The sequence below is a fragment of the Micrasema longulum genome, unplaced genomic scaffold, assembly GCF_059751315.1.
Source record: "Micrasema longulum isolate JH-2025_06_02 unplaced genomic scaffold, ASM5975131v1 h1tg001467l, whole genome shotgun sequence".
Classification (NCBI taxonomy): domain Eukaryota; kingdom Metazoa; phylum Arthropoda; class Insecta; order Trichoptera; family Brachycentridae; genus Micrasema; species Micrasema longulum.
The window spans coordinates 293,923-311,520 of record NW_028278653.1 but is presented as its reverse complement, the minus strand read 5'-3'; the positions used below and the strand labels follow the sequence as shown (position 1 = coordinate 311,520).

General features: G+C 33.3%; 2 protein-coding genes across 2 annotated transcripts in view; both read left to right on the top strand.

Annotated features, from left to right (window-relative positions):
* Positions 1-12,469, top strand: part of LOC148275292 (glutathione S-transferase 1-like) — a 36,307-nt gene extending 23,838 nt beyond the window's left edge. The window contains exons 5-6 of the mRNA XM_088235921.1: positions 7,238-7,431; positions 10,288-12,469. Coding sequence (XP_088092047.1) covers positions 7,238-7,431; positions 10,288-10,402 — 309 coding nt within the window. The 3' untranslated portion in view covers positions 10,403-12,469. The remainder of the gene's footprint in view (positions 1-7,237; positions 7,432-10,287) is intronic.
* A 3,489-nt stretch (positions 12,470-15,958) lies between these two features.
* The window catches only part of LOC148275291 (glutathione S-transferase 1-like), a 29,636-nt gene continuing 27,996 nt past the window's right edge, over positions 15,959-17,598 (top strand). The window contains exon 1 of the mRNA XM_088235925.1: positions 15,959-16,072. The gene's annotated coding sequence lies outside the window, so the exon portion shown is untranslated. The remainder of the gene's footprint in view (positions 16,073-17,598) is intronic.

The window sequence follows — 17,598 nt, the reverse complement described above, 5'->3', positions numbered from 1 at the left end:
TTTTACATTTTTACTACCTGAAAGGGAAAAACGCGTCGAAAGCAACCAATTTTTTTTTCGATGTATACGGGGCCGATACTCTTTCGGTTCGTGCTGCACAACAGTGGTTCGAGTGATTTCGTTCTGGTGTAGTGGAGGTGAATGATGCACCATGCCCTGGCAGGCCTGTCGTCGAAAAGTTGATAAAATCATGGAAAATATCGAGATAGACCGTCATGTAAGCAGTTGTAGCATCGCCCAGGAGCTGAATATCGATCATAAAACCGCTTTGAACCACATGCAGAAGGCTGGATATTAAAAAAAGCTCGATGTTTAGGTGCCACACGAGCTGACGCAAAAAAACCTCATGGACCGAATTTCCATCTGCAAATCGCTGCTGAATCGCAACAAAATCGACCAATTTCTAAAACAGATGGTGACTGGTGATGCAAAATTGGTCACTTACGACAGTGTCTTGACACTGTCGCTTGCGACAGAGATCGTGGTCGAAAACCAACGAAGCGGCTCAGACCGTGGCCAAGCCAGGACTGACGGCCAGAAAGGTGTTGCTGTGTATTTGTGAGGTTGGCAGGGAATACTCTACTATGAGCTGCTTCCCAAACCCTCGATTCTGTCTTCTACTGTGACAATTCGACAGTTTGAAGCTGGCGATCGAACAGAAGCGGCCAGCATTGGTGGATAGGAGCGGAATCGTGTTTCATCAGGACAACGCCAGGCCGCGCATATCTTTGACGACGCGCCAGAAGCTCTGGGAGCTCGGATGGGAAGTTCTTATGCATCCACCCTATAGTCCGGACCTGGCACCAAGTGACTACCACCTGTTTCTGTCTATGGCCTACGCGCTTGGGGGTACAAATTTAGCCTCAATTGAGGCATGTAAAAAAATGTAGTTCGAGTTTTTTATAAAGTTTTAAATTTAACCGAATCGTGACGTATTCGGGGCCAGCCAATACAATGAACTGTTTTTGTGGGAATTTCGAAAAGGAAAATATCACATACTACAAATACCCATAAAAATGTATGAAATTAATTTAGAATAGTTGATTGTATTTTTAAAATCAATATGGATGTTGTGAAGAAATGTTTGCATATGTGTAAAAAAGAAATTCAATAAAAATACGTTCGTAGAAAAACGCGACGTGTTTGGCCTTGGTTGTTGTGACGTCAAGATTCGTGAAATTGTTCTACGCAAATTTCAATGGCAGGATCAATTAAACATGAATTGTGACGTATCAGGGGCTTGACCAATAGAATCACCGTTTTTGCAGAAATTCAAAATTACAAATTTATTACTATTTTTTATGCTAGGTACTAATAATTAGCCAAAAAAAAATTTTTTGACTGGACGGTATTTTATAGACCTTTATTACTTTTAAAATATTTCCGTATATTGCCATATATTTATTTATTGACACTTTATATACATATACAATAAATATACATATAAGGGCGGGCATATTGCCTTAAGGCAATTTCTTCCTACCTACCCAAACCGTTCAGTTTGAGAAAATTATAAATACATGGACATATTGAATCTTACAATTTTATACAAAAATTAAAAGCAAAGATTAACAAAAATAAATATATGTATAAAAAAAAATAACACTTTACTATGAAGAGAGGTGAGGGGATGGGAAGGAAAGAAGAATGATAAAGGAACAATTTAAATATAATTCCATATAATAAGTACAAAAAACAAATTTTACTCAACTATACGTAAAATTAAAATAAAATGGAAACCTGATATTGCACTGTAAAGCTAGGGTTTCCTAGGACAGCGGTGCCCGTATCTTAACGGCCGTAGTGAACGGTGATGCGGTGGACAGCCGTCGTAACGGTGACTAGAGAGTGGTTTTCTAGGGAAACAGTGTAAATAAATGTTATGAAAACCGTTTTCCCAGGAAACCACTCTCTAGTCACTGTTAGGACGGCTGTCCACCGCATCACCGTTCACTACGGCCGTTAAGATACGGGCACCGCTGTCCTAGGAAACCCTAGCTTTAGTGGTCAATTTGTATCGGGCATCCATTTTGATCGATTTGATTTTCTGAATGAACTCACTTGAACCTTATCTGTGTAATGTCATTGAACGATCCTGTTTGTTGGATATCGTGAATTTATTATAAAATATCCAGGCCTTCTAGGACAAAATTTATTTTCCCCACGGGATTTACGATAATATTCAGGACAAACATTGAATCCGGCAGGCCTTATACGTTTAAGAAGCGTTTGCACGTGGACATTACAAATTTGTTGTATCCCGGGATCCGATCTATTGTCCACGTGTAAACACAGAGATAGACGGGATGATTACCTTAGAAAGCGTCAGCATAGACTGTTTCACATTCCAATATACAGGACCAACCGGCCGATGGTTATGCCTGTTTGAAGGGCTATCTCTATGTTGAACAATATTTCTTTAGACATTGACATTTTTCACGTCTCTGAGGGAGTTTTTCGTTACAAATTCTCTCACTTTTTTAACATATTATTCACTGGATATTATGTATACTTATTTGTGATTTTAATATTTTCCTAATTTTAACTTATTATTTCTTTATGTATGAATTAAGACATTTTATTTGGTAATGTACATATATATGAAAAATGAAATTACCTCCATCACCACGTGCTGCCGCATCGTCCTCGTGTAAATCCGCACATACAGGACCGTAGGACAATAGCAATAAAAAGTTAAGAAAACACAAACGGTTAAAATTTTATTAGATTTTTTTTTTATATAAAAAAGAAATATTTGCGTTCTTATGATTTACCCAAATATTTAACTTTGACGGCCATTTTCAACGAGTTGTAAAAAACTCACTATTAGAAAATGGAATCAAGTTGAGGTAGAGTGGGATTCGAACCACAGACCTTTGGTCCGGATTATGGTGTCTATTGCTTACATGAATTACATTTAATGCTACAAAACTTGAAGCAACAGAAAAAAAAATCTAGAAGGTAATAAGAAGTCTAGGCATTTACAGGGCTTATGACCTGTCAAAAACTGGTTAACGTGGCCACTTTACACACTGTGCAACATTCACCATTCTGCCTAAAGTCAACTGATTTAAAAGTTGAGGAAAGGTGGATGAGTAAACATAGGCAGAATGGTGAATGTTACACAGTGTGTAACGTGACAATGACAGCTCATAAGCCCTGTAAATGCCGGGACTTCCATATTCCCTTCTCAAAAATGGTTTCTAAATCTGTTGCAACAAATTTATGTTTGAACATCTATATTCCTTTGATTCTTTCATTTGTTGATGTTCGTGAAGTTAAATAGCTGAAACCTTTATTTATGCGGGTGAGATTCATCTGAATGAATATATTTACCTACATACTAGGCAACGCCTGAATTTTTTTTTTCCATTTCTATACTTCTTCATAGATCAGGTAGATTTATCAACAATATTTTGAGTTCGCCTAAATTTTTGTAGACAAGAACTGGATTCAACTCCCTGGGGAGCTGTTAAAACATATTACAGGGTTGAAGACCATTTTAGAGAAGGTAATATAGAATGATTGAACCGGGTTGTGGTTCCGTGGTAGTATTGTGGACTCACGGACCAAGGGTCTCAGGTTCAAATCCCACTCTACCACAACTCGGTTTTCATTTTTCCGGTACAAGTTATTTACGACTTTTAGGAAATGGCCATAAAATTTAAATATTTGAGTAAATAATAAGAAATCTAGAATTTCTCTTTTAAAAAATGTAGAATGTAGATGCCTAGACTTCTATATTACCTTCTTTAAAATGTTTTTCATCTCTGTTGTAATATGTCAATATTAACAGCTCCGCAAGGAGTTGAATCCAGTCCTTATCTACAAAAATTTGGACAAACTCAAAATATTGTTGAAATATAATATACTCAAAATATTGAGTATTTCATAGTGGACTGGTACCTGAAGCGAGAAATTGATCATCTTACCTTTATGTAGCAAAAACGACCAAGATACGCTGCGATTGGTGTACCAATGCAGTGTCCTATGCACCATTAGGTGCGGAAAGGGAATGATGATGATGATGATGATGATGAATACCGTTTAAACGTAGCTGTCACCATTTGCCGCAGGAGCAACTGTATGGAAGCGAACAACTTTTGTTAAAATGTACGAAAAAGCTAATATTGCCAAAGTCAAGGGCCGCCTGTAGTTGGCGCACTACGCACCCATGCCTGAAGTTCCAGGTCCGATTCCAGGCAAATTTGACATGAAGTATTAGTTTAAAAGTTTATTTAGACTGCAATGTGTCACTATCCATGGCGCAGAGGCATAAGACTGATCACCATACCTTTTTGTAACAGGTGATCGAGATACGCTGGGTTTGGTGTACTAAAACAGTGCCATATGCACCATCTGGCGGACATGATGAGGGAGGAGGGAGTGTTTAGATAGTTCATGGAGAAACGAAGGGCAAAAAAAAACTTAAATTTTGTCCCGTAAATTGGCAGACGCCTATAATGGTCAACGGTTAGTAGATAAAAATTTCCAAGTTATCGATATGAAATGTCATTACTTTTTATCGTCATGCGTTAGTGATACAATTTTTCAGGTGACCCTTTGATCTCTAAACATAGATTCAGTAGAATTTTTAAACGTTTTATTTTAGAATTATGTTATTTGTGGCTTGAAAACTATTACGTTTTTTCTTGTTTTTTTTTTTAAACACTCCAGATCTAATAAAAAAACAGCGGTACAAATTTGTACCGTCAGGGAATTGCAATAAAAACAAGTTATTATTTTCTCAATGCGATATATTTACATGTCAGCCTCGTGGTGTAATGGTCAGCGCGTTTGCCTACCATGCAAGAGGTCTTGGGTTCGATTCCCGACATGGTTGACATGAAATATTTATTTAAAAAGGTGTTTTCGCATCAGAATATTTCAAAGTCCCTGTAGCTCAATCACAAATAACTATCGACGTGCTTAAAAACATGCTAAGCATTTGAGCGATCACAATGAACAATAATGTACATGCTTAAGTTATCGCTGTCATAAGTCGACGCGTCTGTAATCTTTAAGTCAACGCTCGTGTCGGTTTTTTTTTTGTTTTCCTCGTAACTAAAAACAGTTTACTGACGACAAATCAGCGTTTACTATAAAAAAAATACAATATATTTCATTTGCAAAATAGTAAGGAGTATCTAAAACAAAAAAGTGAAAATTAAATTACAATTACTATGGCGACTGCTTTTCTTGACATTTGGCTTGCCAACCGCAAGCTAAGTGCAATGAATAGCATGATAAATAATAAATAAAAATAGCAGTTGTGAAATATTTACACCGGTGAAATTCAAATATGTGATTGTGCAGCAGGATTATACGTCGCGAAACGTAAATATTTTTACATTTAATATTAGGTGTTCACGGATGCTGCATTGTGATCGCGAATACGATAAACAACCATGGTGAGAAATTGTTATCACGTCGCTATTTGTGATTGAGCTACTGGACTGGTATCTGAAACATAAGACTGATTATCTAATCTTCATGTAACAAAAAAATTATCAAGATACGCTGCGATTGGTGTATCAATGCAGTGCCCTATGCACCATTAGGTGTGGAAAGGGAATGATGATGATGATAATGTTTATAGAAATAAACGAGAAACCGGCACAATAATCAAATGACAAAAACACTGAAAAATAAAAAAAACTAGAATAGTAGTCGACGCCCTGTAAATTATTGTCTGCAATTGGATTAGCGTGACGAGCCAAAATGACGACATTGTCAACCAATAGCAGTGCGCAGTGAGCCAAACAGATTTTGAAACAACAACTGTCAAAAACGTTTTCCGCCAAACACTTTTTTATATAACGTTTTCACTTGCAAAAAAAAACACTTTCCCAGCGCAAATAATGTCCAATTTTACAGAAGTCATTTATTTTAGAAGTTATGAAGTTACTTGGCTTTATTAACAGAATATCCACTGATTTTACCAATGTCCGCACTGTCAAAACTCTTTATTGCTCAACTGTTCGCCCTCTTCTAGAATATGCCTCCGTGGTCTGGTCTCCATTCTATGCGAATCGCGTAAATCTCATTGAATCAGTCCAACATCGCTTGCTTCGAAAAGTAGCGTGGATGCTTGGACTAGAGAGAGGTTATTATTCTTATCCTGATATAGAGTCAATGTAAAATATTTCTAGTCTACAAAAACGTAGAGCTAATATTGAGTCCATATACAGAGTGTTTTTTTAAACCCTGTCACATCCGTAATCACGATGATCAATATGGGCAAGAAGACATTAGCATATTTAGAACAAATATTTTTTTAAAATAAAATATTTTAAAAAACAAATGGTTGCTTACTTCTGCAGGAAAGAAGTGAGGGGAGTGCGGACTACCCCGCCTCGTTTCTCCCCTGCAGAAGTAAGCAACCATTTGCTTTTTTTGATATTTTATTTTTTTAAATTTTATTCGTTCTAAAAAAATATTTTATTGTGCCAATATGTCTTCTTGCTCATACTGACCATCGTGGTTTCGGGTGTGACAGGGTTTAAAGAACACCCTGTATATGTTCGGCATATTAAATAGTATAATCGATGTTCCATCATTACTGGATCAAGTAAAATTTAATATTCCGACTCGTAGGAGCTGTTTATATTAACATATTACAACAGAGATGAAAAACATTTAAGAGAAGGTAATATTATAGAAGTCTAGGCATCTACAGGGCTTATGGCTCTTTAACTTCACAAACATCAACAGATGAAATAATTGAAGGAATATAGATGTTCAAATATAGGCAGAATGGTGAATGTTACACAGTGTGTAAAGTGGCCACTTAAACCAGCCATTGACAGGTCATAAGCCCTGTAGATGCCTAGACCTCTATATTTACCTTATCTTAAATGTTCTTCATCTCTGTTGTAATATGTTAATCTTATTCGTGTTAGCTTTACAGAAGTTTTCTTTTTAATTATTCTTTTTAATTATTGTTTAGAAATGAAAATAATTAGTATATCTTTAAATAATAATTAGATATAAGTTAATATTAGGACATTCATTTATTATGTTTGTACTATTTTAAGACAAAATAATAAAAAAATAATAAAAAAAATAAAGAAATAAAAATCACGTATTCCAGGAAACAAAGTTAAATTAATATTATATTTAAAAATAAATCCATTATTTTTTTAATAAATAACGAGTGAGAATTCGTTTTAATTCGTGAACAGAATTAGTATTAAAAATATCGAATATGATATTAATGTTCTTGATGATACCGCAGGGTCCTCTGGCGACGAAGGTCATTTCGTCGTTTTCTGAGAGTGCTTTGAAACAAGTTGAAGACAACCTCAACATCTTGGAGATGCTGCTCCAGGAACAGACCTGGTTAGCTGGGAACACAATGACTATTGCAGATCTATGCTGTGTCGCAACAGTTAGCAGCATATTCGAAGCCTTGCCCATACCAATGGAAGAGTAAGTAGACACTTTGTATCCCGGAGCCGTATAAACCCATGATTATAAACCCACGCGTTGTGTTCCGGTCTCGTGTTTTCACGTTATTTATCAGCTGTTCAAAAATGTGCATTTTCACGACATCTTGTGACTTTTATTAGTACTTTTTCGCTGCTAGTAAACTATGTAAAAACACGGGACACGGACACAACGCGTGGTTATTATAATCACATGTTTGCACGGCTCTGGGATACAAAGCACAAAAAAAGGAGTGAGACGCTGTAGGTATATGTGCTAACATTGCAATGTGGCTCTTCATAAAGGCCAATGTTGGCAAAACTATCATACAAAAATTAATATACTTGTTTTGTTGGTTATTCTTTTTTTTTTTATTTATGTAATTTTTTTTATTTTAAATTTTGTTGATAAACCTTTACGGGCTACATACATTTAACAAAATATTTTTACTTTTAAAATTCATATTCTACCGTGAATGATTATATTTTTAGCACGTTTTGTAAAGGTTGTCTGAGTCTTTTGTTTAGTTTTGTCTGGTAGTTTATTGTATAATTTCAGTCCCTGGTTTATTAGTCTTGACTGTCCTTGTCTCGTTTTAGAAGGTTGTGCATGATATTTTTTCTGATATTCTCGTAGTGTGTCCCCATGTTTACTACAATTTTTTTCAAGTTTTAGTTCTTTGTCTACTATTGCATCAATGGCTAATTTATGGATAAATTTTAATGATTTTGGTTTAAAGAGTTCACTTATATTTAATTGCTTAGTTTTTTTAAAGAGTTCTCTAGTTGCTATTGGATAAGGAATGTCATATACTAACTATAATATTTTATTTTGTTGTCTTTGTAGTCTGTTAATGTCATTTTGATTTCCTGTTCCCCATAGTAGTTGCATATAACATATTTTAGTTTTTACATAGGTTTAATTTTATTACTAGTATTTTAAAAAATAAATATTCTTCAGATATCGATATGGTCTGCAAATTCATTGCAGAGGTTTTATATTCGATTTAGTAGTATTGAATTGAGACTCTGTCCGGCTGTTATTAATATGAAATATTTTATGGTTGCTTACTAAGGTGTGATTAAATAGAGATGATGCTTCATTAAACGATAGTTTGAAATTAGGTTCCAAAAGATGAGCGTTTTCGCGTGAACATTTCTGTGCAAAACGCGTAGTAGAGTAAAAAAGACTAACTGCCTATGCCAGTTTACTGTGAATTCAAAGCTGCACGTCGGGCCTTTTACGTTGCTTCATGTTTACTGACTACAAGTAAGATTCCGGAACTTAGGTTGAATGGAACACAAGACGGGTGCTTAGTGCTGTATATAGTGTATACATATATATTAAGGCGGTTTTTCGTGTCTCTGGTTGGGGCGTATTATTTATTTTTTATTTGCAACAACAAGGGATGGTAAAAAATATTATTAAAAAAAAAAAAAAAAAAACAACAGCCATTATAACAAAAAATACAATATTTACAAATAAACCAAAATCATAGACCAATTTTCTATATGTAACAAAATACAATGTCAAAAAAAAAGAAAAAAAAGCGTACTTGTGAAGTAACTCCGTATTTTTCCATTTGTTTAAAAAATAAATGATTACAATAATAATGAAATAGAACATATATTTTTTTTTTAATGTTACTCGGTCTTTTAAAATGTTTTCGTCGGCGGATCCATGCGGAGTAACCCCGGATCTTCCTTCCCACCTTTCTTCTTCCAAACAAGAGAAAATAAATATAATATAAATGTATACAAAAAAAGGTAACATTATTTGTTAAATAGGTACAGTTAGATTAAACTAAAGTTATCATTTGCAATTAAGGCTCTAACATCTTTTTACCGTTGTTTAGATCGAGTATGAGAAAAAAGATTTAGGATTTCGGAAAAAGATTCATCCTTGGAATACAATTCAACTATATGGACTCAGTATTATATAGAAAGAGTTCAAAATATTTTTTTTAAAAATGTTAACTTTAAACTCAGAATCAGATGTGCATTTATTCTATGACTTCAAATCTATGAGCACTACATGTTATTAAATAGTTGTATACAGGGTGTTCTTTAAACCCTGTTACATCTGAAACCACGTCGATCAGTATAGGCAAGAAGACATATTGGCATATTTAAAAAAATATTTAGAACGAAGAGAATTTTTTAAAATAAAATATTAAAACTTTTGTTTTCAAATGGTTGCTTTCTTCTGCAGGGGAGAAGCGAGGGGGGCGCGGCCGTGCGGTTGACGGTATACCAGACTCTCCCTTCTCCCCTCCTTGTTTTCCCTGCAGAAGTAAGCAATCATTTGTATTTTTTCTATATTTTATTTTATAAGATTTTAGTCGTTCTAAAAAAATACTTTAATGTGCCAAAATATCTTCTTGCTCATACTAATCATCGTGGTTTCGGATGTGACAGGGTTTAAAGAACACCCTGTTTAACTACTTACCGAATTTTCTATGTCTGCCGGTTTCGAGACGTACTCGTCTCTTCGCCAGGACACCGATTAAACTACCATGCAAAACCAACTATACACCTTCACCATCGTTGTGGCACAAAGTTTAATTGGTGTCCGGGCGAAGAGACGGGTACGTCTCGAAACCGGTAGACATAGAAAAGTCAGTAAGTGGTTATTTAAAAATATTTAATAACATTTGGTAAAATGTTTGACCACAAAGTTAAGGCTTTTAATATTAATAATCTATTACCATCTATTTTAATCAATTTTCAGTGACTAACATATTTTTTTTTTAAATGCACTGTGTACCTTAAATTTCATATATCCCACCTACGCGACGATTTGCTCGAAAATTAGGTTTAACAAGTAAAGTAGTTTTTTAATGATTATATTATTTTTCAGTTTCCCAAATCTTCAAGAGTGGTTGGAGAATTGTAAGATGCTGCCGTATTATGAGGCTTCAAATGGAGAAGGAGCCAGGCTTTTTGGACAGATTGTAAAAGATATGGTTGCTTAGAACAAAATAGTTTTTTGGCAAGCAGTGTTTGATGATTTTGATAAATTAATATCAATCAAATTCCTTTGTTAAGTTTATCTTCTTTTATTTTGAGCAACGAGCGCTTACGCCTAAGAAGACGGGACCTAATGACACTGAAGATATTTTTCCTAAGAACGGATAATGTTAATTGCAATTTATAAATTAATCATAACCTTCAATTTACACAGTACTTTCGATGCAAGGTAATCAAGGTAATTTTGTGTGTCCTCCTTCAATCAAATTTCTGGGCACTTCTATTCGAGCGTCAAATTCTGTTTCAAACCTTGGTGTAATCCTTGAAATAAATTTTTTCACTCTTCCCATGCTAGGAAAGCCGTGAATTTGGGAAATATGGCTTTCCACAAAGTTGCACGCTTGGCCAGAGCCAGCTGGGATTATCTTTTGAAACTTCAACGGTCTATTACGAGTATAAATCCATTTTTCTAGGCATCGGATGCTATGCAGCTAGCTGTTGGGCACACCGATGTGAGTTGCAATATTTCAGGCGAATTATTTTAGGCGGTCAAAGGCAACCTCTTCTGGCTCTTTCTAGAGCATATAGGTCATGCTTAACGGACGAACTCCCGGTTCTAACGGGCTTGTTTCCGTTGGATCTGGAGGTTCAGCGACGATCTCCAAATTTCCACCTAAAAAGAAGGCGTTCCTCTGTTATTGGTGGAGTCCGCCTACTCCCAACTAAAGGAATGTCTCAATCGAAAAAAAAAGACTTTAAAAGCTCTTCTTAATGCTTGGCAATCGCGATGGGAATCTTCCCCTTAAGGGAGGGTTACCTTTCTTTTTTTTCCTTCAATCCGTCGGCCCCTTAGAATCTTTTTGGGTTATCCCCGATCACTGGACTACGCAGTTTTTATCAGATCATGGTAAATTTAATCAAAAATTATTTGTTTTTAATATTGTTGACTCCCCTTCGAGCTGCTGCGGATATCCTAACCAATCTTCTGAACACATCCTGTGGTCTTGTCCCTTTCCCCTTCTATATAATTACCGAATGGAGCTTCTCGCTACTATCCGTGGCCCTGTTATAACATAAAGGTCCTGTCGGATATACAGATCTGGTGGCTTCTAAAAAGAATTTCAAGGCTTTTAAAAAGTTTTGTTATCATTTCGGCGAATTGATCATGACCAATCAATTTAATCCCAGTCAGTGAAGAATTCACTCCCCTCTCTTCTCAATCCAATGAAGTGCATATTATGTACTTTTGGATTACTTTCTTTCAGCACAAAGATGCTAAGGCTACCAGATTTCAGAGAGTTCCTTCGGGCAGCTTTTCTCGTTTGACAACGAGCAAATTTTCCGTGTATGTGGGCACCGCCAAGAAGACTTATGTCCTCAGATGCGGTGTGCGGTATGTGGTGGGCAAGCAAGTACTCTCAATGCACGATTTTGCAAGTTTTTGTTGAACTTTATAAGACACAACGACGCTACAATAAGTTACCTCGAGAGAGTAAGAACTCTCCTAAAAAATACAAACTCGCAAGGGAATTCACCTTAGCTTAATAATAATTTTAAAAAATAATCTTAATGTCCCCTTTCGCGTGACAAGAAATATATATTTATTCCATCTGCCAGTCTGTAGCACTAACTATGCACAACCCTCTTTCCTCTATCGCTCTTGCTCTAACTATAATGTTTTTTTCCATCCATTGATATATTTAACACGCCCCTTAATTTATTTATAAATAAATTAAGACTGATTCTTTCTAGCTGCGATACGATCCCACTTGCTATTTAATGATGCTCACACTTACACATACCTGAACACTTACTCCCACATACACACAAACACACTCATACACTTACTCTCATACAAATACACATAAAAACACCCTTTTGTTGTAACAGAATTTAATAATATGTATGATTCTTATTTGGAAACTTTGCTGGTCTGTCTTTAAACTGTTTTTTTTAAATGTTACTATATCATTGTCGACTGTTTGTGTCTTTAAAAAAAAAAAAAATAACAATAAAAATAGCACATTTGATCAACATTTCATATAACCTTTTTTAAATCAACTTCCCGAAGATTTTTAATGAGTTTGTGTGAGTTTTGCGAACGCGCCAGCTTTAGTTCAACAACCAGAACAACATAAGATGCAACGACCACTTTAGCCTACTTTGACGATAACGCAACAATTGTTTAATTTTAAACCGAAAAGGTTTTAAAAAAGTTTGTTGTGTTTTTGTCAAATTGGTAAGATAAAAAATCTTCCTTTTTTCATGCAAATAATTTAGTCAACTTTTCGACTAAAACGCAACAATGATTTATCTTAAAACTTTATTTGACTCAACTTTTTATGACGTAACTGGCCATGAATTGTCAGTAAAAATTACCAGAATTAAATATGTATGATTTTTATTTAAAAACTTCGCTGGTCTGTCCTTAAACCGTATGTGTTTAATGTTATTATATCATTGTCGACTGTTTGTTTCTGTAAAATAAATAAATAAGAGTCGCCCATACGGACAAAAACCGTTATACAATTATCAACCACGAAGTTAGCTACAGTTTACAGCAATACAACGGGTCATAGGCACTCAGGTCGAAAATCGAAAGCGCAAATCAAAACCGTCCGTTACATATTTGATGTTAAACTAAAAGCCAAACCAAAAAAATCTGAGCAATAGAGGTTAAGGGCTTCTCTGGCGAATTATTACTCTGAGGAATTTATGGAGAATCGGAAGAATTTAGCTGGAAGACGCCTTAAGAATTTGATGCTCTCTTCACGAATTAACAAATTTAAAAATATATATAAAATATTTGTTTTGTACACCATTTTTTGAAAAGGACCTTAATTTTATTGTTATGGTATTTGTTGAAATCAATATAGTGTAAAGTTTCCACAGACCAAGTTTTGTAAAATTTCCATTGAACGTAAAAAATTGTATTTTTCAATAAAAAATTACAAAAGCGCCATCTATGAATAATTAGTTTCATATTTTCGTTAAGAATCACCTTATGTATCGCATAGTATTTTTATGGTACCTACAATATATAATTGTCATTAAAAAAAATGTGTAATAAATATATCGTTTTTGTATTATTTTATTTAAAAATAATAGGTGTACCTACATATTATGCGTATTATTTGTTTTGAAATAGAACACTGTTATGTTTAATGTTTATGTTTATAAAAAGCATCTGAACCGTATACACTAATAAAAATAATAAATAAGAATAAGATTATTAAAATAAAATAAATAAAACAACCTGGTTTTTAACCACTAATTTTTATTTTTCACCGACTGGTTTCAAAGCAAACAAGCTTATTTGTCAAGTTTTATGTAACTAAATAATGAATAACCACAAAGTTAGTGCTTCAAATATAAACTTTATATAAAGAATAAGATTGTTAAAATAAGTGTTAAGATTGTTTAGTAATTGATTTTTTATTTACATTTTTGATTTTTATTCAAGATGTTTTTATTCATAATGACCCTCAAAGAAATCGAAATAATCTATTATTTCTCTCTCACAGAAAATAAAATATGTAAGTAATTCTTCGTAGTACTTGGGATCCATAAAAGATAGATAAAAACATTGTTCTAGTGTATGGTAAGATGTCTCTAGTATAATAAATATCAATAATAATATCAAATACTTAACGTGACGTCATTCCAAATAAATTGGTATTTACTGAATTTTCAACAAAAAACACGAAAAAAATTTTCTTCATATTTATTGTTTTTTTATTATCTTAGTTATTTTTGGTTGTTTTTGCTTTATATAGTTAAAACAATACAATAAAAATAAGAAAAGATTTTTTTATTACCATGATTTTCTAAAATCTAAGATATAAGAGCGTAACAGCTATCACAAAAATAAATGTTATTTGTTGTTATTAAGTTTTTATTTTTAAAAATATTTTTTGTTCACTTTTATATTATGACAACAGCCGGCCCCTTGAGCCCGGAACACATTGTATAGGTAAATATTTGTATTCGTTAAATTTTATTTTTATTGATACTTTACTATGCAAAACTAGACATACTCTTTTATAGACATAATTATTTTGTAAATTCTCCAATCGTCAGACTACACCGGCTCAAAAACGAGTATGTAGAAATTAGTTCATTTCGTTTTCCATTGCCAGTTTTTAGATTAAAAATTATTACGGCGTAAAACCAAAATAATTTACATTACATAGCGGACCCGACAGACATCGTCCTGCCCAAACGTTGGCTTTCCTGCTATTTATTACTTTGGAAAAAGACTTTTCATTGATAAGTAGGTACCTAGGTACTTGTTTATGGTTGAATTCCAAAACATAAAATAAATATTTTTTCAAATATGGAATTCTTTTTGCAAACGTCAAACTCCGGTCTTCTCACCAACAGAGGGTGTTCTTATGTAGGAGTAAGATTTTTAAAAATGTATTGAATTTCATATTATTTAAGTACTACCAAAAATTCAGTAAAAATAAATAAATGGGTTGAAATTGTAAGAAATTTAAGAAAAGAATCTGATTGAAATCCATAAAAAACAAAATGCTGTTTGAAAACATTCAAAAACAAACTTTTTTTACACAAAAAAAAAAACATCTTTCCGTTTTTTTACCAACGCATTCTCCTCGAAAATAAATGCTGTTTAAACATTCAAAAACAAACTTTTTTTATACACAAAAAAACAATATCTTTCCATTTTTTTGCAAATGCATTCTCCTCGAATGCAACCCTGGTAGATCGATGAATACAAGATTTATGCCCCTTACTTATTTTTTACATTTTAGATTGAAGATTTTTTTATCTACGAACACGCACAGCTCAAAGTTCTATATTTCTCTGAAAACCGCACGTAAATCAATTAAGCCGTTTAGGAGGAGCTCAGTGACATCACAATTACATAGGAATTATATATATAAAGATATTCGAATGCTGTAAAAATCAGTTTGAGTTTTTGTATTTTGCTCACCTACACTTAAATTATACCTAGTGTAAACTTTTTTTTTTTGCCTAAGCCTGTTACAATTTTTCAAAAATATTTAATTATGTATCTACCTACTTTTATGCAGTATTATATTTGTATTTATAATAGCATAATGTAATTCAATACTTTAAATAAACTATGTTTTAATTTAACTGCTGTTTATTAGATAAGTACCTGCTTGTTTGTTATGAAACGCTTGAATTTTAATTTTGTACCTCTCATGTAAAAGCCCTCAGGGCGTATATAATAAACAAATAAATAAAATAAAACGAGTTTATAATTGTTTTGAAAAAAGGATGTTTTTTTGGTGGTAATTTTTTCACTGATTTTGTTTTAATTTTGTAAAAGGTACATTAGACCATATAAATAAGCATGTTTAAAAAAACATATAGACTACAATTATTTCTACACTGATTGGTCTAAAATTTTAACTAATAAAATTCTTAGAAAACCTTTATTTTATTGATAAGCAACATAATGTGCATTTCAATGTACACAATTCATTCCAGCAAGATCAGTAGAAATTTGAAATTCTAATTCGCGTGAACCGCTCACAAAATGCTACCGTCCACGTTCCTCAGTTGGAAAAAGCAAATTGGTTAAGTGACATCGTTTGTGTCAGCTATACCTGTGTAACTGTTTTTTTTTCAGTCAAGTGATAAAAAATATAACTACGCTTTTAAATTTTTAAACTACGGTACAGGTAAAAAGATCCAAGTTAAAATAACATAAAATAATGTAAATGTCAGTTTTGAGTACAACTCTACAACCTGTATTCGAGGCATCAATATTGTATTGAAAAGGTCGAGAATAATATGCATGTGTATGATGTTCATTTTGAACTAACGTTCGCGTATTGTCATACCCACCTTGTTTATTGTTGACAATGCATTGGATGCACTGCATTTGTCATTACCTACCGTATCATATGGTACTCTTGCACATTATTCATTTGAAATATAGCAGCAATCAAAGTATCATAAGATTACTTGAGAAAAACATTTTTAAAAAGGTTTCGACGCAGCTGTTTTTAGCATTATTCAGTTCTAGAACAAATCTGCCAGTGGACATTTCAATCGTAATGGGAATACTTAATACGTACTGGATTCATTGTGCTCATAGAATTAAGAACAGTCCACAAACCGCATACGCACATCAAACAGAAGGCGACTCAACTACTCATAAATGAGTAGGTTTACGTTTTGATCCATTAGTTTCTTTGTAGACGTCGCTCAGTGCGCAACTCCTGATTTGAATTCAACTATGCCGTGTTGTGTCCTTTTAAAGTGAAGAAATACTGCTAGGATCTTAAAGAAACATGATGCAATCACATTTCATGTGTAATTAGCTAATGAATGTGTATTTAACAAATGCATTACTTATAAATTAAATTATTTTTACATCTGTAAGATTATCAAAAAAAGAAAATGGAAATTTCGTAAGTGTTGCCAGGGTAATATTTTTTTTTACCCTACTTTGCTCATGAAATGAGAGAATTAATGAAAATTGAATCTCGAATTAAACAACTCTGGGGTGGACGTTTGACCGACATTATCTTCAAAACATCAAATATTATTTGTCATGATATATCCGTTTCATGTCAAATAAAATTTGTTTTATATTTTCAGTTCAAAGTTCATTAATTCTATGACTCTTATTAAATGACCCTTTACTTATCTACTCTGTTGTGTCATTTAATATTTCCGTGTGCAAAATACAATTTTAGAGAAGTTAACAGATTGCTTTATTTACCTTACATTTGTTTTATGGTTATATTCTTCACGATCTGGCCACATTACCCGGTGACTTCAAGTATGCGCGCGGCGAAAGTGTGTCTAAGTGGGGGAATTATTGGACACAGTCCGATGTATTCAAATATGATTCCATGCTCCTTCTGGACTATTCCTAATTTTATGATTGTGCTATTTTTTAGAAACTTTTACAAAAGTTATGTAGTAAAGTGATGTATAATTTATTTATTCCTTCAAAATTACAAAATTAAATATTTATTAACTTATTAAGGCTTTTTAGGCTATGCCCGTGTCAAGCCACAATAAATAACAATAAAAATACATAGTAAAAGTAATTAGATCAAATTATAATGACATAGAATCACAATCTAGAAAAAAAGGTAAATGTAATAAATAATCAAATTCCTAAGAATACAATGCAAAAAAGATAATCAGAAATAATTTTTAAAATATAAATTATACAAATTAAGAATCACAC